Source organism: Gobius niger (assembly GCF_951799975.1).
Source record: "Gobius niger genome assembly, chromosome: 19".
In the NCBI taxonomy this organism is placed as follows: Eukaryota; Metazoa; Chordata; class Actinopteri; order Gobiiformes; family Gobiidae; genus Gobius; species Gobius niger.
Window position 1 is genome coordinate 13,308,542 of NC_136870.1, and position 25,774 is coordinate 13,334,315.

Here is a 25,774-nt window from a genome sequence, read left to right on the forward strand (position 1 = left end):
CAAATAATTAAGAGTGAATTGTGGTTGATTGAGTTCAATTTAGTCTATAAAAGGTCTCAAATTTAGCTAATTAAAAGGGACGCTTGCTTTGGCTAGATTGCGCCATCATACTGCGTCGTCTTCGTGACGTCATCAACAGTGGACGCGCTCGCTTGATGTAAACATTTATAAATTGCACACACGTTTTGGTGGATTTTGAGGATTCGCAATGGACGATCTTGTAAAGGTGAGCGTTATATCTGCAACCGAGTGAATTTAATCTCGTGTTTGTATTGTTTATCGTGTATTTGTTTTCTATATAGCACACAAGCTAATGTGCAAATTATTTGAGAGATCTATCCACGACCTAGTGCATTTTTAATTGGTACATGTCACTAAAGAACACGTATACGGGCAGTATTTACGTGCACTTTACACGTTGCAGTGCATTTATATTGATTATATTACTTATTACTGTGTTATGAATGCTAAACCGATCGACGACATTATTCTGACCATGAGTTTATATAATGCCAAATCTACAAAATGTATTGCAATAAATGTTGCACACTCCCTAGCCAGAGGTATCACTGTTTTATTGAAATAAGCTGCATCTTTTATTTAGTGCATCCTCTATTCATTGCATTAGGTCCATGGAAGTGGTGGTTATGATTCAGACTTCAGTGATGAAGATGGCCAGGGTGAATCATCTGAAAAAGGGCTCAAACGGTGCAAAGACATATTCAGACTAAAATTACAACGTATCTTTACTTAATAACAAATTATGTTTTGTTATAGGAAACGTGAAGAAGAAATCCTGCAGAAACCATTTGAAAAAGCTCGACATTCAAAGGTGGCTCACCGAAGTTTCCACGTCAGTGAGATAGACAGGTACAAATCATGCAAGATACAATGAATTTACTAATATAATTTGGCAGTTTCTTCCTAAAACTTTCATCACAACGTTTATTATTTTAAGTATTCCTTTCCTGGTCATTAGCTATACTGCAGCAATATTTTCATTGAGTAAATTAAATTATATAAATGATTTGAATTAAAATATTTTCTACATTTTATTCTTTCCTGAATATAATTTCCAAGTGAATAAAGCTGAATAGGAAAGGTTGTTTCTCAATATGTTTGCGTTTGTGTCTATCAGGGAAGAAGCTCGGAACAGAAGAGCTCACCTTATATCTTTGAATGCTGTATCCTTATGATTATAACTGGTGTAACTCAGTGTTATTATTATTTAAAGTATTGTGTGTTTTTTTTTTAATCCTTGTTGTATACACAAACCCTAACCAGTTTTGACAGTTCGAACGGCATAAGAAGTATGTCAGTGACTACATTCTTTATTATGGAGGACAGATGGCTGACTTCAAACGTTCCGCGTATGTTCTATGGCTCCTCATTATCTTCCATCATCTGCTGTTTCCTAATGTGGATATTATAACAATACAAGATCTTGTGTGAATTTGGGAGACTTACGACATTGAGCCTTTACCTTCTGCAGAGCTAAAGACAAAACAGACTATGATGTGTTACGGGAAAATCACCGCTTTCTTTGGAGGGAAGAAGATGAGGAGGATATGACATGGTGATTATTCAAGCTGCCTGGATTATATTTTCTTTGGGATCTTTAAGTTTATCCTATAATTGTGTCAATCTGCTATGCTTTTGCAGGGAGAAAGAATTGGCAAAGAAGTATTATGACAAATTATTTAAAGAGTACTGCATTGCAGACCTCAGCAGATATAAGGAAAACAAGGTGAGTGTGAAACAGTATGGAAAGAGTCAACAAAAAAATGTCATTGATTTGCACCATATTGTACATACATTTGAATTTGGAGGTCTGGTTTTAATTTGCAGCAATTTTCTTCAGGATATAGAAGTTATGAGTAGCCCACATTCAACTCTTGTACCCATCAAGTTTGATATGAATTTCACCCGCAATTTTGTTCACACCATTTGAGCAACATGCATATTTTACATTAGTTTCACATCAGTGATGCATTTACATTGGACAGATGGTTTCTTAGGAAGTGGGTAAACATGCTGGTCTGGTGAAGAACTTTGGGGATTTATTTATGACAGCTACATATAAACCTGCCTACATGTTCGTTTGCATTTTGTTTCACTGCAAAACCCCAGAAATTAAAATTGAAAAGTATATGTTTTTAACAGTTTGGCTTCCGCTGGAGAACAGAAAATGAAGTTGTTTCTGGAAAAGGTAAGACATGCTTTAAGTTAGAGCTGATGTTTAAATGATCTCATCCATTGTGTGTCGCTTTGTTATTTCTAAGTCGGTAAGTAATGAGCTATGTTGTGTTTTGAAGTGCTTCATCTTTCATTACATAACAATGTAATTTAAGAAAGTGGTGGATATGCTGAGGTTTGAATTGTGCAGTTCCTAACGTTGTCCACTCGATGGCGACAAAGATACACATACAACTTCATGTTAAGCAACACATTCCTTCAAGAATCATTTGAATTAATAATCTATAGGACCTTTTAAATAGTTGTCCTTTTTGTTTGCTTAATACTCCTCCCTTGGGGGATATTTTTGCTGCCAAGTGAGAAATTGATCTTTTGATTCACAAAAACAGTGGATAACATTTGGCCCTTTTGCACACACAGGAAATAAATGGAATGCATAGTTTTGCTTTTATTTTGTTAATGATTTTTACTCTCTTCTAATAACTATTTGCTATCAGCTTGGCACCTGCCCTTCCTTTCTCTTCTTAGGTTGACCCAACTAGTTAACTTATTTTAACATCTTGCACACGCTTAGAAAATTGCTTGTCTCGTCAGCAGCCACATACACACCCGCAGAATGTCTGAGCAGGCTCGGTAAACCAATATATTGTTCTAATCTAGATTAAGAGCGTGTAATCCTGGTCTCTGACAGTTCAACCCCTGCAGCTATACCTTTCAGGAAGTGGGATTAGATCAGGTCACAGGCACCTCATTTACGCTGCCACCACTGTGATAAGCTGCACATTGATGATTCCCAATAAAAATACTTCTTAAGCACTATTTACAGCATGCAACCCTTAACTCTTTTGCTAAAATCAATACCAATCTCATTCCAGACTGAGTGTGCCTTTCCGAGGGGGATATTTGCGCAAATTGGCTGTTGAAAGTGTTTGGATTGCATCTTCATAATGGACTGTAATTTTAGTAGATTGTATACATTACAGTGCAAAGGTCAGACAGGTTTTAAAACAAAAGCTATGATCAAAAAACTGTCTATTGATCTATAGAAAAGATCTGGAACACAATTTAACCTCTTAATCCCAACCGGAAATTAGCACTTTTTCTCCAGTTTGGCTTTACCCAAATCTAAAAGTAACGCAATAACGCAACAAAAAACATCAGTTTGTGGGTTTTAGCTTTCAAATGAGGCTATAAGCTCCAGTTGAGAAGCTTTTAGATTTGGTTGGTTAAGGCGGGGGGTAATAGGTTAAAGATGGTTATTTAATGGTCATTTTGTGAAGGATTGTCTGTCAAAATGTTCCAAAAATGATCCAAAACATCCACACATCAAATTGTTTGTCATTAGCTTCTACCTTTTAATATTGTTTTCATGCTTTCAAAGATTTCATTGAAAAGTTGTTTTTAGTTCGATGGTCAAATTTCACCACATGGCTAAACGTTGTCCATTTATTGAATATTCAAATGAGCGCCACGTCTCCCTACAAAAGCGGTTTCACTGTTCTTATCAGTCCACACTTCAGGTCATGTTGATATCGGGTAATGCTGACTATCCTTTTGCCCAGTCAGGCGGATTACGTGGTGCTCTTGTGTGGCTGCACCACACAGGGGGAGTGGGTGTATTTGTCCAACCCTTATTTAAATAAATATTTTGTCAAATGTTAACCTAACCAACAGAATCAAGAGCTTACAAAACGTGGGGTCACGTGTTCGAGTCCCTTCCGTTTGACCCTGTACTGTAACTGGAAAAAAATGTTTCCATATTCTATAAACAATGTTTCTACATAAATGCATACTTTATCTGCTTGGAGGTGACACAATTACTAATAACCTTTAACCCATCGAGGAGAAGCCAACTTGTTTGTGTGTTTCTAAGTGAAAAGATTTACGTTTGCTGTCAAAAAGAGGTGAGAGTTCAAAGGTGGCCGAGTCCTGTCTTTAGTTTTGTTGGCATGTGCTTTTGTAACTTCTCTGCTCGAACTTCGTAAAAGGTCAACTCGGGTTTTATGATTTGGTGAGTCTGGAAATCCAACTTATTTTTTGTTAAAAGTTTAGCGAAGAATTTCGGGTTCATTATCGAGTTAAAATGAGCAGTTTGAGATCCCAGGACTTTCCTAATTGCGCTTTTCTCCGTAAAAAAAAAAAAACCCTGAAAGCTCATATCAAAGGTGAGATTATTTCATTTCGGGTTTTTGGCACTACTTACCGTTGTGTTTTGTCTATTTTTTTTTGTCAGAAGTTCATAGTAATTGTTGAAGGCAGCTCATTAGCAAACAAAGACTTTAGAGATGCCCTGGGAAGCCATACTGTCAGATTTCCCTTTTGTGTACAGTTACAGCACAACAGCGTATCCTGAATAGACTGAATCTGGTCCAATCTTCACCTTGTTGACTCTCTCTTTTTGACTGCGGTTTTGAGATTCACGCCTGAGGCCACGGCGCGTTGGTTGTTTGGACTTCCCCATAGGCGGAGTAGTTATTAAAGGTGTACAAGCCACGAGTCGACTTCATATATACAGCAGTCATACGCCTATCTGCTGGAAGTGTTGTTTGTTTAGATTCTGTGTGGGTCAACAGAAAAGGGCCGTCTTGATATATTGCTTTTTTGTTGTTGTTTTTTTGTATATGGGGCAGGTCAAGGAAGAGGTGAATGTAAAGCCATGCCATTGAGTTGTTTGTGCGTCTGTCTATACCTCTCATAAACATTGTGTAATTTTGGAAGAGATAGTAAATTTAGATTGATTTTAAAGCCCACTGGAACCGAGCGCATTTTCTCCAGTTTGGCTTTGCCCAAATCTAAAAGCTTTTTGAGAAAAAGTGTCAAATAGCATTGAAAAAAAAGACGAGAAAAAAAAGCAATGAAAGAGCAACGAAAAGGCCAAATAAGAGCAACAGAAAAGTGACAGGAAAGTGACGACAACGAGGATGAAAATGTGACAAAAATGCAATGGAAAAAGTGCCTGGGGGAAGAAAAAATTTAAAAAAGTGACGACAACACAAGGTAAAAGATCCATTTTAGATCCATTTAGATTAGTTTTTCTAGGTCTTAGCTTTCAAATAAGGCATTACACTGGCTTATAGGTTGTGACCTTTGAGATCTGGGTGAGGCTGAACTGGGGAAAAGGCACTTGGTGAAGGCGGGGGTTGAGAGGTTAAATTGAAATGAAAATGAAAAGATCCCACTCATGATGCGGCCGATAGTCTAGTAGTTAAGGCTGCACATTTGGCAGAACACTGTTTCATCAACTACAGCAGCAGGTTTTATTCATGATAATATGCCCCTATACGGAAACAGGATATATTGTTGTCTCAGAAATCTATTGGAAAAATTGCAAAAACAATTATTTGATTTGTTTTTGTCCTGTGACTTATCTCTCTGGGAACCGTCCCCCAAGGCGCATAAATACTAAATGAGCCTTGGCCACGGCTCGCTGCCCTGTTCATATATCCGGTCACTGTTAATTGCGTGGCCATCTGGTCCTGCTACGTATCTGTCCTCATGTCAGGATCCCGGGCTGCTGGCAATAAGAAGCATTGACGTAGGACGACAGGAGTTCCCTCTCCTAACGCCTTTAGTCAGCTGCCCTCTTGCCAGCCTCCTCCACCTTAGCATGTGAGCATCACCCGATGTGTCAGAGTGTTTAGATCCTGTCCACAAGCTGCAGGAGAAGCCGTTTACTCGACCCCCCCCACACACACACACACACACACTTTACAACCCACATAAGCCTTTTTGACTATTGAAGAAGCTGCCGAGATACCTTTCTGTTTGCACATTCACAATAATCAAAAACAGCGAAGGAAGCATTGGATGGCTTTTGTAGAGAATTTTTACCAACATAACATAATTTCAGTAAAAGGCTGGCACTTTACGATCTCGCTGTGCCTCACTAATGCTATGGGATGAAACTTATTATTACCACTAAGAGGAGGAGAACTTTCTACTTGTTGCGCTATTAGTACAATTGTGGTTTGCTGGCGGGAGACTGTCCAAAGTTCGTGTCATGGAAGATCCACCAGGCTGCCGTTGACGTCACAGAGTTCAGTGACTGGAGAGGATTCTGTCAGATGTTGGTGTGCTGATGCAGGGTCATGTTGATAGAGAGACAATACATTTTATTACAAGGCACATTCAAAAAATATCTCTGCTTTTCAATTTTGCTACTTATATAACTGGCATTTTGTTTGTTTCCCCTGTTTTCCTTCCACCCCATGCTATTCAAGGCTTCGGACTGACGTAAGCAGTATGAATGGCATATTTACTTGGTGTACTGAATTGTAACATATTTACACCAAACCTGGTCCCGTTTTACAATCCTATTCTAGGTCATAGAGAACCCACGGAGCTCCGTCAACTCTCCACCCAACGCCAACTGGTGCCAATTTTGCTAACGTCATGGCGGCTTAATCAGATATAGCACGTGAAAAGAAAGTTCGGCCCTATAGTCTCCTCCTCACTGTTTACGCCGCTGATCCGGGCCAGGCGTCACTTTCGCATACTCAGTAGGAAGCAATCCCCTCTTCTTCACATGCCAACGGTGGATTTTAGTGACGCACTTACCCCCTGTGTGACAATCCTGAGGAATCCCATACAGCCAGATTGGTGCCACCCTAAGCTCCTCCCGGGGATAACAGGCAGGACGGTGGGGAGGCCCCCGGGGACCGTGGCCAAAGTGAAGAGAGTGAGAAAGAGACTCAGGTGGTTTAGGAGGAGTTAGAAAAATGGCAGAATATAACCTGCTCATCTTGACTGTGATGCATATATATTGATCCATGCTTTGCCACGTTGTGTGGAGTCAGGGATGTGAAGCTACATGAATAATTCAATTCGGTTATCTAAGGTGTTTTGATGTGATAATCCTAACCCCCGAAAAATACAAACCTAATTCATTTAAAATCATTCCACACTACAGGTTTAGTGACCTGTCTGAATGGTATTTATTTTATGTTTGTGTTTATGTTTATTTGGTCTAATATGAGACAGTGCACATTAATGGACATTTGTGAGTCCAATAGATTACATGTGTCAGGCTCATTTATATCTCCTCAAGTTGACAGGTTGATGTTCAGACAGATAAGACAAGACACCAAACAACTAGTGGGTACCGCCATGAATTGACTCGTAATGCGCTTAAGTTCAAATCATAACGCCGCCCAAGAAGTGACTTCCTGTTTCGTTCCAGCACACCAAAGCAAAAGCACAAAGCTCGTCTCATTTATTAGTTCAGCAGGTACTTGCAACACTACAATATAATTAAATACGCACATTTTGTCTAATAGTTGGGCAGAAAGAAATTTGAACTAATTAACTGCTGAACTAATGAATACGATGGTGCTTTTATTTTGGTGAGCTGGATCAAAACAGGAAGTCACTTCATGGGCGGCGTTGTTATGATCTGAAGTTATGCACAGAGTCAATTGTGCCCACCTCTTTTCTCCCAACAGTTAACATAGGACTGGAGAAGTCAAGATAGAATCAGTTGCTACACGGAAACAAAGACGTCGTTAGGCCGCGCAGAGAAACGGTGCAGTGTTGACATGTTGGTGCGAGTGAACATTGGACATTTTACACAAATCAATCGACTAAACATCCGATTTTAGCTGCGAACATTTTCCCTCATTCTCCATGAACCAAAAGTGCCGAGACAAGGGAAAAAGAGGCAAAAGTGGGCGGGGAATAAGGTTAAATCAGTGAAATGCAAGCAATATCACAGGTTAGTAAAATATAAGTACTTATGCTCAAAACAAAAAACCCATAGATGTATGCAAGATCCAGATATGGTGCGAGGAGGGAGAATGAGCAGAGAAATGCAGCTATGGAATTTTTTTTATGTTTAAGAACAACTGTAGAGAAAGGCAGAAGACTGCACATCAATAAAGATAATAGAAATAAAGGCAAATGATCCATGAATCATTTGAGGAAGACCACATCGGGTCAAAACGTTAGATTAATATAAATACATTTTCTGCAAAGATTGATGGTGACATTTAAGAGCAACGACAATGCACAGGCTACATGATTCTCAAGTTAGAAAAGATGCTCTGATTTAGCTACAAGATAAGTATTTCTTATCTATTGGATGAACCTATTTATAAAAGAGAATGTGACTGAGGAGTACCTTTTCAATGCATCACATTATAAAGCAGGTTTGAGTGTTTTATAAATTTAATGAATTCATATGTAATAAAAAAGACATAATGGAATTGATCTGAATTGACTGGAAGGGATTCCGGCTCCCATTAGAACGGTGTTTCTTCCAGGAGTTTCTTTGCACCGAGGCTGCTTTAAAATAATGATGCCACAGATGATGCGATGAGTTCTTAAATATTTTAAACATGTTGGACTCCTTCATGCTAGAACTTTTCAGCCTATTTTAGGTGTGAAGCTTTGTACTTTCCAGTCTATCATCAATTAGCGAGAGGAACGGAACTTGCAAACTCATTCACCGGTCCTTGGGCAATTTAAAATCCCTCTTACTTCTTCACGATGATGCAACTTAATTAGCTCCTTTCTTGTCTTTTAAGGTCAATTCCAGTGTGGACATAAATGTTGTGACAAGCAGGACGGCCTGAAATCCTGGGAGGTGAATTTTGCATATGTGGAGCTCGGAGAGAAGAGGAACGCGCTGGTCAAACTCAGTAAGTAAGCCATTATTCTTACCTCATCTGACCATTGCATCACTTTCTTATTATGCCAAGGTGCAATCTGTGCATTGTAAACTGTGTCAAGTGTGTTGCAGCGTGACTGTGACCTAGTGGTCTGTCTAATACCCCCGCTCATAATAATCCTCCTTCAGGTATCATAGACCAGAAAATCCTGTTACAATAATTACGCTAATTGGCTGTCCCACCAATCATAGAGAGGTTGGTAAGGCATCCAAGGACAGCCTCCACATCTGGTCATAGCCAACAAAGTGGACTACTCTAATCAAATCAAATTGGTCCTAATCGTCTGACAGTTTAAATTCGGTATTTCAAAACTTTTGGTGGAGTGCTGTTGTAGTTACACTTAGACAGTAATAAGAAACTCTTACAAAAACAAAGCATAAGAAGAAATTATACAAATTATCCTGTAATTTTCCTGTAATAGAACTAAGTAACTTGTTTACTTTAATCAATCCTGGGGGGTCTTTCATCTCCTCCTGGTCTCTCTGGCCAGAAAACCACCCTTGCAACTTCCCTGCCTCCGGGTTGGAGGCACAATACACACTAATGGAGTCACAAAGAAGAAGCTAACAGGCTAACGGGCAAAGCTAACTACGGCCTAGTGCCACAGACAATTAATGGGTAAAAAAAAACATGCTACGACACCTGCAGTGGCGCTTATGGTCTCTAGGTGCATGAGTTACTTAGTTCTGGTATAAGTATGTAGTTGGTATTTTATCTTTGATCAAAATTGTGTATTTATCTTTATTATGGCAGCCAATTATCTTACCTTTATCTTATCACACAACTGCAAGTGTTTCCTGATGGAGGAGCTTTACAAGGAACTGTTCTCAGTCCTTGAAAGTTCTGAGAGCTGCACACTCAGAAGTTCCTGAGTGCTTTTAACTTGCCAATGCCAATTTTCTTATGCACTGCTACCTGAAGCTTTATTTCTGCATGTGATCAAACTTCCTTTTAACACCTGCTAGATTTTCCGCAGCTGCATTATCTGCTGATAATCTATTGTATTGTGTCTATTGTAGGATTATGCCCTGAATGTTCTTTCAAGCTCAACTACCATCACAAGTAAGTCTGTTCAATTGCCACTTTGAAGGATTCACTCTTAATTGAAATAGGTGCATTGTGGAGCAGCAGCTTATGTGGAGATAGCGATCTGAACAAAGATGTTGCTCTGAATAAATAATGCCAGCCCTCTGAACAGTTGCTGCAGCTTTTATGCTGTTCTTGCTGACTTTTTAAAAGGAGTTGGTGAAAGCCTTAACCTTTTCCCTGCTTCAAACTGAGATGAGTGAAGGAGCCCTTTGGCCGTGGCTCGTATTTGAAGCCTGTTCTGTAATCAGCAGTCCAGTGTTGTGAATACTCTTTGGTGAAAAGCTGATTCTGTTTTTCAGGAGGAAAGAGGTGAAGGCAAAGACAAAGACTAAAAGGGATTCGGAAGAGAACGAGGCGCCGCCGCCCAAGAAGAGACAGAAGAGGAGGCGCTCGCATTCAAAGAAGCACAAAAACAAAAAGCGAGGAGGTAAAGTCTCCTCTCACATCTCCTGCACATTTACTGGATAGACATTTGTATTTCATAATTACTTTTTTTTTTTAGCATACTAAATTCTATGGCAACACATTGCTATGTTATTACCAACAAAATCCAATAATGCAATAATTTGTGCCTTCCACCCAACAAAGATATGAGTCATCCCTTGTTTTAAACAGGCACACATTACTGGATCTTCTTTTTTTTAACATGGTCCACCTTTAAACTTGGAATACTGTAATTTCTTATGTCCCTTTTAAAATTCCTTTCCCATAGATCACTCCCCCTCCTCCAGCGGCTCGGACCAGTCTTCAGACAAAGGTAGCATTCTGCACTCACACACTCTAGTGCCTCCTCTGCCTCAAGACTCTCACATTGGCCAGTTCATCATCCACTCCCCCAGTCTCCTGCTCCAAGACACTCCCCCAATTTTTACCCTGAAAAACAGCATGACCCTAGAGCCATGTGGGTAATAGTATTACACTGACAGCCAGTCTGTTTCTACTCAGCCTCCCCTTTCTCTGATCTTTTGCCTGTTATTTGACCCACAGCCGCATGGTGTGAAATGAAATATGTCTTTGCCCTCCGTCCCCTGTGAGAGGGCAGAGGCCTCAAAGTTTTGTGCACAAAAACACCTTCTGCACCAGAGATAAAGTCATTGATGGACAACTTTATATAAACCAGTGGAATATAAATGAGCCTTGCTTAGTACACCAATTTGGCATGCCATTGTCCAGCAATCGTTACAGCACTATAGCCAAAACGGGCACACTGCATTTATTAATTCATTCATGTTATGATCCTTTATCTGAATGTCAACACAACATGCGTTATAGCATCTCTTCAGTGAAAATAATGAAAAAATATTGTCGTGCAGATTCAAATTGCATTTATTTATTTATAATTTACAATTTAAAGGCAAAAGTAAACTATTCAAATGTGTAGAAAAACAGCCAGCAAGCCTTAAAGGAATGTAGCCTGGGCCAAGTCACAGATCCGAGGCACACTGAGAAAGATTAATTGACTCTGTGCATAACTCCAAATCATAACAACGGCGCCCAAGAAGTGACTCCCTGTTTCTATTCAGCACATCAAAATAAAAGCACACAGCTCGTCTCATTGATTAGTTCAGCAGGTACTTGCAACATTTCAAGGATATAATTAAAGACACACATTTTAAGTGTTTTGTCTGTAGTTAGGCAGAAAGAAAGTTGAACTAATGAATAAGATGGTGCTTTTAGTTTGGTGTGCTGGAACGAAACAGGAAGTCACTTCTTGGGCGGCGGTGTTGCGATTTGAAGTTACACACAGATTCAATTAGACTAAAGTATGCGATAAATGATATATTTTGCGGCACGGTGGTTGAGTGGAGTTTGCATGTTCCTCTTCGCGTGTCTGGATGAGTTTCCCCCATCACCCCAAAACATGCACAATAGGTTATTCCTCCAGCCAGGTTTGATTCTGACCATCAGATTGGGAGATGGGTCCCCGGGCGCTGCACTGCTCCTCACAGGTTACTCCTAATTTCCCTACAGGAACAATAAAACACACCTTAATCTTAACCGTAAGAGTCCTTTATTTAGACAGGGACGCCAACGTATTTCGACCAAGCAGGTCTTCAAATGTGTATTGTGGGATGGGATGCAATAGGCCTATAACAATAAAACACACCTTGATATGTCCCTCAGGAATAGTTCATCTCCCAAAATTTGTTGTGAGTATCTTTTTGTTGTTTAGCTCGCAACAAAAACAGAAAGATTATAGTCCATATTGTTTTACAGCACACACACACTGACACCGTCTAAATCTGATTCAGCCACTCGCTGATTTAAGTTTAAGGGGCCCTTGGGCCAAAATAAGCTGGTGGTCTACTCATGACCTGCCTTTGTACGCTTATCCTCCTGTCTGAAGTGTGCAAGACATCGAAAAATCCTCCAACGTGATATAACATCATTATTCTTGGCTAACACCTACCAAACTGAACTGAACTCACCATGAGACAATATAGCTGGCCTCTGACATTCATTCATCAATGTAATTTTTCCTGAGGGAGTTTGACTTCTACTCTGTCTAACTCGTCCCCATAGACTCTGAGGCAGAAGAGGAGGCACAGGGCCAATCAGAGGCGGACCACTGGAGAGGACCTGCCCCCGCGGTAGAGGAAAAGTCAAGGTGAGGTTAAGAGCTAATGCTCATATTAAACTGCGCTCGGTAAGCTTGCGGTAAAACCATGACAGACAGTCTTTAACGCTTAGCCCACATACACCACCTAATCACCCTTTACGACACGCTGTTAGGAGAACACTTCCCGGGTTCAGACGGGATGGAAATGTTATCACTACATCTACTATCATTTTAACTGCTGCTCCTGTTGATATGTTCCTAGCCACAGATTGTTCTATTACTGTCACTATACACCAGATACTTTTAATGATTTAGTAGTGTATTTATATTATGTACCTGAAAAGCAATTGAGATAATATGGTATTGCTGTTGTTCTTCTGGCAGCTAATTTGTTTACTTCAAGACGTCAAAGTTTTCCTCGTATTCCAAAGAAATTTACTTACTTTAGCAGAAGCAGTCAGGATATTAAACTGTGTGTCAGCCTGTATACTCTCCCCTCCTCCCCGTGCGTGACAGGAAGTTACATATCTGTATTTGTTTGCTTCAACTGCTCAGGGAGGAGGAGTTCGACGACTACTTTGAAGACATGTTCCTCTGACGGCGGCGCTATCAGCTGAAGCCCCGCTGCGACTACACTTTCCCTTGACATATCGGCACGATGCAACTGTTCCCTCTAATACAGCAACAGAAATAAACACAACATTCGCGCAATTTCTGTCACTGTCTTCAATTTGGAGATTTGCCGCAGCCTGTGTTTAGTCCTATCTCATACAAACAGGGCTTTTATCTCGACTTATCACATCATACTTTAATGTAGACGCCAGATATTTGGCTCATTCGCTATTCGTCAAACAGAAATAAGAGGGAATAATAAAGTGCAACGGCTACGTGTGACTCCTCTGCAGGAAACCGATGAGCCATAACTTTATGACCACTGATCTGCCAGTAATGACGTTCCGATATATATGGGCAAATGGAATGATACAAGCACATTCATCAGTATCGCCGCATAGAACATTTGACCTTCCAAGTGGTTACCAGGCCAAGGTGAAGATCAAATCAAACTGAGTCTGAAAGGGGCTGTAATAAACATAAATTGGACTAGACTTGAGTGTAAACTACCCAAATACCAAAAATGCATTGCTAAAGCATCAATTAAATTATTACTTAGTAGATTGAATAGTCTTAAAGCAGAACTAAGTAACTCATGCCCCTAGAGGCCATAAGCGCCACTGCAAGAGTCGTAGCATGTTATATTTTTTTATTCATCAATTGTCTGTGAGAGAGGGATATTGTACATCCATTTACACAATGGAGATAATTTTTTTCACTCAAACTTGGCTGTAAATACTGGTTAAGTGGAGCAAGCCCACAGTTAGCTTTGCCCGTTAGCCTGCTAGCTTCTTTGTCGTGATTCCATTAGTGTGTATTGGTGACTCCGAGCCGGTGGCAGCGAAGTTGCTATTGTGGTTTTCGGGCCACAGACACCGGGGAGAGATGAAAGACCCGCCCCAATCGTCCCATCAACGCTTGCATGACCCCCAGAGGGACTACGAAAAGGATTTATTAAGGTAAACAAGTCACTTAGTGCTGCTTTAAAGAACAATCCGAAATCCATGCCTCACACTTTGCCACATCTTATGGCTAAAGTCGGCATTATAAAAGGTCCACTTGTCCATCCTCAAAACCCAGGTTGACTTTTTGCGAGCTTGAGTGCCCTTTTTACAAACCCTACCTTTAACTTTATCATTTCCTTTACCTTTAAATTGTTTGTGTTGTATCCGTCAACATGTGGGCGCTTTTATCTTGATATCTGTTTTTTGCTTTCCATCATACTGGGATAAAGGTATAAGCAAAAAAAAAAAAAGAAATAGACATGAAGGCACAGGTTTCTATCCTTATAAAAAGTAACAGGGATTAGCCAGTCATGTTCTGTGGGCCAAGGGCACTCCCGACACCGCATTCAGCCGACAAGGAGGGAAAGTACGTGAGGTTAGGGGAGATTATGGACCTTGGCTTAGAGCAAGACAATTACTTTGCCATGTTACTGCTCTGTCAGTCTTCTTTTAACCGCGTACACCTTGGGAATGAGAAGTAAATTACATTGTGACACCTACTGATTTAGACTAATAGGTTACTGTAGTAAATGGAGCCAGTCATTAAAGAGAACTCCAAGAAAATGCTGCTAATGATCATCTATTTTTGTGAAGCACTTTGAATCGCCTTGTGTATGAATTGTGCTCTATAAACTTGCCTTGACTTGCCTATTTTTATAAGGTATGGACTAATCAAACAAATTGATCTGCTATAGGCTACATGTCATTATGCAAACTTTTCAAAACAAAATAAATACAGCTATTATTTCTATAGCCTATAGGGAAGAGTCACACACAAAAAATATCGTGTTTTGATGGTTACGGTACTCCGCACATAAAACAGCATTGGCCTTCCAGAATTAACACTGTAATTTGCATTTTTATCCTCAAATCAATCTTCCCCTGTACACAAAATGACTGGTTGGCAATATGCAGCATGTTAAACAACATTTTATCAAGGCGGGATCAGATCCAATCCACTGCAATCCTCTTTGCTCAGGGGCTCATCCAGCTTTGACGCCTGTTAGATCCCTGCACGATATATGACTAAGCCCGAGGTGTCTCCAGTTCATACCCCGTCTCCATCTTAACCTCCATACGTGAGCGAAGCAGCAACAGGAAGCGGAGCACATTTGCACATCGACAAAAAGCCACTGTGGGCGTTTACACCTCCATATCTTCTTTATTTGCCTATACATAATACATCTCATGACACATGCGTACAGTAAAGGGCATTCAGTTTCTAGACGTGACAGTAATGGTGCTAGTGGCGGCTTTGTAACACACCGCACGTACAGACCTGCTGTTTTGTTTCTGTTTGAACAAGAGCAATGTTTTTATATCACTGGAGTGCAAAATGTCAAGCCTATTTATAACTAATGTACAGTAAAGCACAGGTTTGGTTTCAGTGATTAGCGCAGTTTCACCCTGCTTCAGTCAAAGGGTGAAGACAGAGATTCTTAGAATTCCCAAAGCCATTCTGATTGGATTAAGAGCACACAGTGCCCCATTGATTAAAGAAGATGGCATGGTGTTGTGTAACTGAACACTGGAGCCTTAGTTTGACTTTGCTGAAGGAGGGAGATATCTTAAGTGATTCTGAAATAGCAGAAGTACAGTCTACTCTCTAATTCCCTAACCGATCAAGTCCAATTCAGGTTATGTCGAAAGGATTGGCCTTTGGGCCTGGCTGACGCTGCCAGTGTTTACTGCCTAATTTACTTTACTGAGCAGAGGCTTATAATGGCCTGCACTCGAGTGAATGCTGCTAACTCCATTCTCCAAAACTAATATAATCTCCAAATGTGTGCGGCCCTGATGGTCTAAAGTGTCACTTGTAAGAATGTTTGAATGAACAATGGCTGGCAATCAGAGTGGTCCATGTGGGAAAAAAGATTAAAGTTATTATGACTCAAACAAATTAGATCTCAATCAACCTTAAACCTCACATTCTCTGGTTGTCTATATACATTTATAACACAGGTACAATACCTGACCAAATTCTTTGATATAGCTACATTAGCTATCATTTGTCATTTAAATGTACAAAGGACTTAATACGCAGCATAGTGGTGATGCTGGATATATTGTACAGTATGCATTATCTACACTTGTCCCATATTACTTATCCAACCAGACAAATAACAAGTAGAAAATCCTCTGAGTGTCAAAAATGAAGTAGCTTATAAACTTCATAGTGAAGTATGTACTATAACATTGGACAAGTCTTGAGGTTTGACAAGATGAGGTATGGGAACATCATACATTGAAATGTCACTTCATTTGACCTTTATATCAACAATGTTGGCTTTGTTAACGATATAAGTTAAGTTAAAACCATACTTTACCACACAACAAGTCCTGCCTGGGCCAAAACAGTGGCAGCCAAGTGCATTGTGTTTGTGGTTACTCGATAATGCTTTAGTACTGTATATAAATGAACCCCTTCAATAACGTGTATGTTTTCTCTTTATCTACAGTTAAATATCATCATATACATTCATGGAAGACTCCACATGTTGTCAACCACGTCTCAAATCAGTCTCTATGATGGCTACATTTGTCCTTGAGGCTGAGGTTTTGCGCAGTATCTCACACAGGCCTGTACAGTTTAGTCTGTATACCGTATGCTAGAAGTCTTCAGAGTTCAGGATCAGGTCGACTAGTCCACGTCAGACCAAAATGTCCGCCACAATAAGAAAAGCATGACGATGATGAAGATGCAGGACTACACTGGTGTGAATGGCTCCAGCTGTCCAATCGGGAGGATGAATGTAGCTTATACGAGTCCTAACTAAGAGTCCGGGACATGTGCTTCAGCAGATGGTGCAGGTCTTTGACTTCCCTTCAGCTAAAATATAGAAACAAAAGGATTAGACACATTTGAATAACATTTAGAACATTTAATTATGAACCAGATGTATTACCTTTTCCTTCATCTCCTCCTTCAAGTTTCTTCTTCTCATCCTCAATGGCCTTCATCTTCGCGTTGTATACTTCGGCCAGTTCATTCCAGTGTGATCTGTTGTTGTTCAGGCCGTCAAACATGGGCTGGATCTCTTTGTGGAACCGGGAAAACTCCTAAAGTACCCCAAAAACACAAAAGGTTTCAGACTGCATCCATACGCTTGTAGTCAAGTAATGCAACTTTTTTTCTTACCTTGTACACAAATGAGCACACAAAGTCAATAAAACCACACTGCATCTTGGGTAGTTGCTCTGCACAGTTTCGGTCCATCATAGGCTGTGGAAAAGAGCACATATTTAATCAAATAAGGCAATCTGATCTGAGAAAACAATGTTCATGGCTAAGGGGGGAAGTCTTACAATAGGTTGCTGGTCTAAAACAGTTCTTTCTAAATCACCCTGTTCCCAGAATTCAGCTGCTACCATCAGAGCCACCTGAGGGAAACAGAATATTGCAGTGAGTATTTACAGAAATCGGTGTCGAGTTCTTTTTATAACTGTATGTATGGACATTGATGAGCGCTCACCTTGCTCTGTACTTCCCAAGGCTTGGTAATAGCAGACAAGTCACAGCCGGTCATCATCATGGCCCTTGACAAAATAAAAATAAATCATTTGATTTGGACACAAAAATAATCATTTATTTATTTTCAAACTGATGTTTTTGTATCTTACATGACAATTTCTTTCCTGGTGGGGTTGTTGGAAATATAGGCAATGGCCTCTTTCTCGTCCGGCATTGGCTCTGTGGCGTTGACTATATTTTGAAACATCGTTCTTTTTCTGTTTGAGGCAAACAAATAAGAGATTTGTTTCATAAAAGTGAAAATTCTACATATTTGTATACTTTCATTGCTGTTACTGACTTGAAGTAAAGAGCCAGATCTGTAGCAATGATGCAGACATCAAACAGATGTTGCACGTTTTCGAATTGACGCTTTTGAAGGTTGCAGAAGATGTTCAAGCTCTAAAAAAGATAAAAACGTTGAATTAAAAATTCTCTAGATATGCAATTAGAAACGTTTGTGTGACATACCTCCTCCCCCATGAGTGTTTTGCTGTATTCCAAGTGATGCCTTTCCAAGATGGAGGAGCCGTGCAGTTTGGCCAGAGGATGTAAGCTCCTATACACCAAGACACAAGGCCATGAGTCTAGCTCTACTTTGGGCACTGACAAATCTTGTTTTATTGTATTTTATTGCACTTTACTTTGTCTGATAGAGATTGTTGGTTCCTCTGTGGTCGATATCGTGGCAGAATGCAGCCGCTACCATTGCGAAGGCATCCAGATCTGAGTAGTACTTCCTCAGCTTCCCTGTCTGTAACAAAAACAAACCACAACATTGTTTATATGAAGTTGTAGTAGTTGTAGTAGTAATAGCATATTGCATGTTGCTGCTGCTGTTTCCTAAAGCTAACCTTTTGCATTCATGAATGTACAGTGTGTTGAGTAGAATGATTACCTGCAGTAGACAGAACATAGTGTGACCCACGTTGAAGCCGTGTCTCCAGTTGTGGTAAGTGATGGCTCTGTAACCTTTTCTCACCGTGTACATCCACCTGGTCAGCGTCTACAATCGGGGGGAAAGATTTTTGAAAACTTAGCACTGGCAACATGACGCAATATTTTGGGTATATTCTAAGCAGTTGTAAATGTACACACCTCAGCGGGGACTTTGAATTTCTCCACCACCCCGAGCTCAAAGAACATGCGAATGCCAGCCTTAATGAGGCCGTGCTCCGTAACGGGGAAGTCGCTAAAGGAGAATTTGTAGAGATCCTCTCCGTTGACATCATTAGCCGCCGGGATGTTTGCTCGCTGCACAAAAAACAGCAGCGAATCAGGTCCTTCACGCACAGCTCATTCATAATTCAAATGGATGTTGAGCTCTCTAAGGAGTAACACATTGTTTGGAAATTTGCGATGCTTACTAATAGTTTGTACATCTCCTTCTGGTCACAGTCCTCAGGCTCAGCATCAAACTTCTCCTTGGTGTTCTGGTTACATAAAAGAGACAAGGTTTTTATTTACAATCATTTCCCAATAAACTGTCCTCGGCACGTACAAAACACAATAATTCAGAGACAAAAATATGTATCAAAAATGTCCATTATGTTGCATTGACACAAAATTAGACACAAAACAACACTAATATGGGTGTTGCGTCATCTCATATTGCAATAACAATACGTTTTGAAATATTCCCAAATTCATGGGAGTCACCCTGAACCGTGAACTTTGAATATTAATCTCTGTAAATGAAATAAGCTGTCTAATATTGTCTACAAAAGAAGAGTTACTCACCAGAATGGATTGCATTTCCTCGGTAGTGCATTTAGTCTGGTACATGAGCATGTCCTGAGCGATGTCTCTCCTGTACTCCGTGCGGTTCAGCTTATCGTAGGTGTCACAGTTGAGCACTGACCATCCGAGGAACTGCGTAAGAGCCTGGAACAGATAGAAACTTTAGCAACATTTTCACAATATTAGGCTTCATGTGGGCTTTTTCTCATGTTTTCATATTAGTACTTATGAGCAGCTATGAGGACAGAACATTATCACATGGTTAAAGGCCCCAAAATTTCAAATGAGCATAATATGGGATTGTATGCAAGTAAAAGTGCCTTATAAATTAAGCTGTTCTCAAACTGGTGAACATATGTTGTGAGTAAAGCCGACTCCGTATCGTGTCAAGGGAGATAAGTAAGAAGACTATTTATATGCAAATGAATGCCACAATAAGCTGTCTTATTTTTTTCATAAAAGCAAAAAAAAAAGAAAAAAAGGTGCAACACCTGTTGTGTTACATGTAAAGTTGCAAATGAGACAGGAAGAAGACGTCGGGAATCAAGACGTAGTGTAAAAAATGCAGTGTGCACACCTCGGTGATCTGCTCGTCGTGTTCATCAAAAGGCTTGCCATCTTTCCTGTTGAAGAAAGTGGCGATGCCGACGATTTCTTCCTTCTTGTTGACTATTGGAAGCGACAGGCAGTTCTTGATGACAAATCCAGACTCATCCACAGGTCCTTTCTGCAAACAAGGATTTCAAAATAAGAGCGTGAACAATGCTAAATGGTGCTCATATTGATCTACTGTATTTCATTGGACTTAATTCTGAGCTGAGCTTTTGTTTTACAGCTTTATTGTCAATTCTAACACGTGTAAAGCACACATAGATCTAGATACATGATAATTATTTTACTCATTTATCATCATTATTTCCCTTGATTGACAGTGGATGTTTGGCGATCTAACTTGGCATAAGACAAGCAACTCAAAAAACTCAAAACACTATGCAGATTCATGAGCCGCTGCATGTACTGCTCGATATGCACGAACCCTTACCTGGAAAGTGAAGTAGTCGTCTGCGGCCACATTCATCATGTTGCAGATCTGTTGGAGAGCAAAAGCACAAAGCATTTTTCTTCATTTATCCACATCACCATCTCGTGCACGCAGAGTTTGAAGCATGCACGGCCCAGAATACATTAATGCCCTGCACCATATCAAACAACTACGCTGCCGCTGCATGTTTGTTTTGACCCCGCTTGCTGTCTTCATTTCACAACCCAGCACCTCTATTTTTTTCCTCCCTTTTTGTATATTTCCATGGGTGCTTGTAATTGCGATTGCCCCAAAGCTGTTGTGGAAGACTTACGAAGCCATTTTCCGCGACGTAGGTTGGGAGCCCACTAACAAGCGCCCAGTGGTCTGCAGGCGGGCCGCTAAAAAAGTGTGAGAAGGAAGAGAAACACACAAAGATTGGTGAGCGGGAGTGAGCGAGTGTCTCCTGCTTGAGCTGAATGTTAAAAAGCTGGCGAGTGCTGAGCTTCTCTTTTAAAATAAACTTTCCAATCTATGATATCACTCAAGCCTGGCGCTGTTTTTTAATATAAACCTCCTCATCTGTGTCCCAAGATATAAAGTAAACATGTTCAAATCAACTGTTGACATCACCCACATCAATTGTAAACACTTAATTATTCATGAGCTGAGACGATGGTCAGATTTTGTGTACTAGATTCTCTGACAAAAACAGACTTAAATGAGTGTTTATGACCCCTGTTTTAATTCTTTACATTAACAAATCCTTTTTGTAGTCCCTCTGGGGGGAATACAAGTGTTAATGGGATGATTGGGGGGTCTTTCATCTCCCCCCTGGTGTCTCTGGCCAGAAAACCACACTTGCAGCTTTCCCTGCTTCGACCCGGAGGCCCAATACACACTAATGGAAGCTAACAGGCTAACGGGCAAAGCTAACTGCGGGCTAGCGCCACTTAAACAGTATTTACAGCCAAGTTTGAATGAAAAAAATGATCTCCATTGTGTAAGTGAATGTACAATATCCCTCTTTCCCTTTGTCTTTTCTGTCAGTGTAGTATTTACTAACACAGACAATTAATGAGTAAAAAACGCAACATGCTACGACACCTGCAGTGGCACTTGTGGCCTCTAGGGGCATGATTTACTTAGTTCTGCTTTAATATCCATTCAAAATTGTCCAAATGCGATGGCCACAATGAGTACTAAGTAAGTCTACTCCAAAGACTGGAGAAATTGCATCTGACTGAAAAAAAAGTATCTATGCCAATTGAAACCGCTGCCGTGCCAACTTCCTAGAGCTCCTACTTACGGGATGACTTTGATTTCTTCTTTGCCTTCAAGCAGATAGTCAATGATCTTGTAAAAGATGACTTCCTGTGCAAAATAGATGCTTGTTAGATCTTGTTTTGTAATACAGAGACAGTCCCGTACAAAAGGGTTGAAAGTTTGACCTTACCCTGCCATCTGGTGTTTTGGGTCCTTTATAGGGCTCCACGTCGCCTAGTTTTACTGGCCATTCATCGTAGAATTCCTAAAGTGAAAGATGTTTTTAGAGTTGTTCTTGCTGCGATAGATTTAAATGACGTTCCCATCTGTATTCAACCTTTTCTTTGGTCATGTCCAGCAGGCCCACGGAGTACCGTTCACACAGAAGGTAAGTTCTCACAGTGTAGAGCGCTTTGTGAAACTGCCTCTCAATGTCTGTCAACTCTTCAAACACTTTGCTGGCCGACCACAGCAGGACCTGCGGGCGAGCGTCGGCAAATGAATAATTGAGACTTCTTGAACAGTGTACAAACTGTTACGACTACACAGAAAAACAGGGATAACACAAGGAGCAAACTTTTGACCTGACCGAAAGCGGGGAAACAGGATAGTGCTACAGTGCTACTTCCAAATAACACTACTCAAATCGAAATAAACACGGTGGAAGAGTTGATGCTACATTTGCCGAATACTGTAACGTCATGAAGTTCTCACCTCTATATGTACTTACACTTCAATAGCCACCAATAGTCTGACTCTTAACTTGCTAGTTCTGGCATCAAGTTTTAATGATCTTTTTTTGATTTTGCACGAGTTCTATGCACATAATGGTTTCGTATAGCCACTTTAACCTTAATTTATAATAATATAATTCAGAATTATTCATAATTTGTCAAATAATGAATAGTGAAAATTGCTCCAACAATGTAAGTGAGAGAAAGCAGGGAACATAAAAGTAAAGTCTCACACAGCAATGAATGGATTTACCACAACCTAGCATGACCTAGGGGCACACAGACACATTCGGAGCTACTGCAGTACACTGTGTACCTGGCTCCTCCTGGACTCCACATTGAACATGTAGGCCGTGTAGTGCTGCAGGGCGATGACTTGGGCAAAATTCATGTACTTGTGGAAGAGCTGGAAAACAGGAAATATAGCACATTTTCACTATTAGAGCCTCAAAGCATGTGAAGTAAGTTTATAATTACAATATCTACAACAGGAGGATCATTTTTTTTGTCAATGAAAAGAAAATATCCAATTGGGAGACTTAGGTTATTCGCATTTTACACATACATACTTTAAAATATGCATGAAGCATGTATATAAAATGTATTTATCAGTATCCTCATACAAATGCAGTGTATGTCTCCTTTTAATTGGACTGAAATGTTTTGTTTTTCCCCAGACGTGCCAAAAAATATAATTTGTTTAAAATAGTTGAACTCTCAAATGACCATTAAGTCAACAATATGGAAAGCAGTTTTAACACATCATTTTGTCATCTATGCATTATTGCACAGATTTTTTTTTTTTTTTGGTCGATACACTGCATTAGACTTTATAATGTGCCTCAAGCAGTTTATGTCAGCTCCTGCATAATGCACACATAACCTTCACTGCCTTTTCTTCACCTCCAGTTTTCAATTGAGCACTCATTATAACATTATAACAAGCACAGCCCACCGCTCAATACCAACACACTCTCAGTTTGGCCCTGAAATCGCCTGCTTCATTCTCTCCAATGTTCCTCACTAGCAGGTCATTAAGTCCATATAGCTATACACTGGCTCGAAGATAATAGCCAGGAAGTAGCCAAGCAATAATGAGTGTGAATTCTCGGCAAAGCAATGTCTATGTATTTGCAAAGAGGCACAGTCTGATTAACAGTGTTTGTATCAAGGTCTATTTCGAACACTAATCTCATTATCGGCCGATGTCCTGGTGAATTTGAAGCCAATAACAACAACTAAAACTTAACTAAGACTCCTCTTTAGATTGTAAATACATCCTACATTGTAACATCATGACCCCACGTTCAGCATTTTTGCCTATGAATAATCTTACAAACAGCACACAGTGATGCACAATAATATCTGGCACCTTTGTGTCAGAACATTGCAGCATTCTTCTTTTTCAACATGTTCAACATACCACATAAACCAGCTGTCGATAATTCAAGGCAGTCCCTTCCTTTGATGATGTATTGAGCAAAAGAGCATCAGTTTTGCCCTCGTACAAACACAAATCGAATTGCACTTTGCCACTTCTGTCTGTTCTGGTCATCTCATATGCCCTCCAATCCATTACCATTATGAAGAGTTAGAGAGTCCTGATGTAGTGGCTCGACTGTGTAGCTCTAAATATGCCTATTAACAGTGGGATTCCTTACCGCCTCGTCCTCCGGAGTGAACTTATCCCCGCCGATTTTGTTAAGTGCCATGATGACTCCAATGCACTCTTTTTCAGCCATCAGAGGGAAACTGAGCATGTTTTTGGTCTTGTATCCAGTCTGTTTGTCCACAAAGTCACTGAATTTTGGGTTCTGTTACAGAGAAAATGAAAAATCATGTTACTTTAGTTACAGTTACTCAATATCCAATCAGATGGACTAAATAGCTTAACATGTAAGAAACTCAAAGTTATGATATAGTAATGTATTACAGTCACTGCTTGAAGTTGAACTGATTTCTATTAGGCCTATTAGTTATGTGTTGAAAAGTTTTTGTTTTTGTTTTTTTTGCCTTTGGTGTCATCTACTTGGTCAATAGCTGTGTCTGTCAGCATCATTTGTGCTACACTTAAAAGGAACTCAAAAGCATCGTTGAAAGGCCTTTACGCATTTCAGCAAATCTTACTCTCTCAAGGCAACCCTCACCTTTGTGACGTCAGCAACATTTTGGGGCTTTTTGGAGTGCGCTGTGAAGCCCACGATGCCAATGTCCGTCGGGAACACTATCTCAGTCTGCGGGTGAACCAGGTTTGCCTCATATTTGGATGTCGGGGTCACGTCGAAGAGAGACGTAAACAGCTCAGGCGCTCCATTCCGAGCCCGCAGCGCGTAAAGGCTCATCCGATCGGCCTGGATGATCAGCGCTATCCTCTGGAGCACGACGTGAATGGACTGCTCCATGCACGTGGGTTTCTGGAGCTCTTTGACCAGCTCGAAGATGATGGCAGATTCCTGGATCGAGTTAACATCCTTGAACGAGGCGGCGTCCTTCACGTCGACGCTGGCGTTGAAGGCGGCGGTGAGGGCCTCGGCGCGCAGCTTCTTGTCAAAATACTCTTTGGCGAACTGGGGGTTGTTCTCCAGGTATTTCTCCACACTATCCTTGTCGGCCATTTTGACAGCTTTAGCGTTCCCCTTTTGTCCACTTTACTGTAACATCACCTGAAAAGTGTGTAGAAAGTGAGTGCGCCTTGGCTGTACGGGCAGACACGCATGGGTCCTCCACTGGTCCCAAGACTGTCACCAAGGCATCGTCAGGTGCGCGGAGACAGACTGAGCAGGGAGAGTGAGGCTTAGGAGCTGAAGGGATCAAAGTGGCCACTAATTAATGTGACGTCATGACATTAAAAGCCCTGCTCCTAAGCGTCCTTAACCTGCAAATCCCTCACGCTGATCATTTTATGCTCCCAGATCATCCCATGTGTGAAAGAGAAAGGAACTCCGGTTGGGTCAGAAGTCAGCTTTGGAGTTCCCTGGAGTCCTTCTCCCCACAGCAGCAGCAAAGGTGGATCCGGGACATGGCTGGGTGACAAGACAATGAAGGGGTAGAAGATATAAGACCTTGCAAGACCACATTTAAGGCTTGAATAGACACCTGCTGGCTGGGCTTTTGTGGCATTGTCAAGCCATATGTGCAGGACTTGTTCTCTGAAGTGATCGCCCGCCATGATGCAAATTCAAGTTCATCATTCTCATCACACCATCATGCGATTTTGTAGGCCTGCAAGTTTCATGAAAGGTTTTCCTCATAATTTCAGCTTCATTTTGTGGAAACAGCCCGGATTCACTGAAGGGGATTTAATGCGTTCACTTTCATACAGGCCAGGGAGCAGAAAAGAAAGAATATGGAGAAGGCTATGTTTGCTCATGTACAC

At 40.6% G+C, this 25,774-nt stretch overlaps 2 protein-coding genes across 2 annotated transcripts; one reads left to right on the forward strand and one right to left on the reverse strand.

The window, feature by feature from the left end:
• Positions 1-99: 99 nt before the first annotated feature.
• Positions 100-13,221, forward strand: fra10ac1 (FRA10A associated CGG repeat 1). Its single transcript, XM_079577602.1, has 14 exons — positions 100-226; positions 629-708; positions 778-870; positions 1,139-1,184; positions 1,294-1,370; positions 1,493-1,576; positions 1,663-1,747; positions 2,164-2,209; positions 8,718-8,831; positions 9,881-9,923; positions 10,250-10,377; positions 10,663-10,707; positions 12,474-12,558; positions 13,066-13,221. The coding sequence occupies exons 1-14, from the start codon at positions 209-211 to the stop codon at positions 13,106-13,108; spliced, it is 987 nt and encodes a 328-aa protein (XP_079433728.1). The 5' UTR covers positions 100-208; the 3' UTR covers positions 13,109-13,221.
• A 3,164-nt stretch (positions 13,222-16,385) lies between these two features.
• pde6c (phosphodiesterase 6C, cGMP-specific, cone, alpha prime) lies at positions 16,386-25,013 on the reverse strand (the record flags this gene model as incomplete). The annotated part of the gene is made up of 22 exons (XM_079577585.1): positions 16,386-16,956; positions 17,033-17,186; positions 17,266-17,349; positions 17,433-17,507; positions 17,600-17,663; positions 17,748-17,855; positions 17,939-18,039; positions 18,109-18,196; positions 18,282-18,391; positions 18,536-18,643; positions 18,736-18,891; positions 19,005-19,070; positions 19,378-19,521; positions 19,955-20,104; positions 20,420-20,467; positions 20,733-20,799; positions 21,708-21,772; positions 21,855-21,929; positions 22,002-22,142; positions 22,715-22,804; positions 24,060-24,212; positions 24,546-25,013. 22 exons carry the CDS (start codon positions 25,011-25,013, stop codon positions 16,922-16,924), a joined length of 2,550 nt encoding a protein of 849 aa, XP_079433711.1. The 3' UTR covers positions 16,386-16,921.
• Between the last annotated feature and the right edge of the window lie 761 nt (positions 25,014-25,774).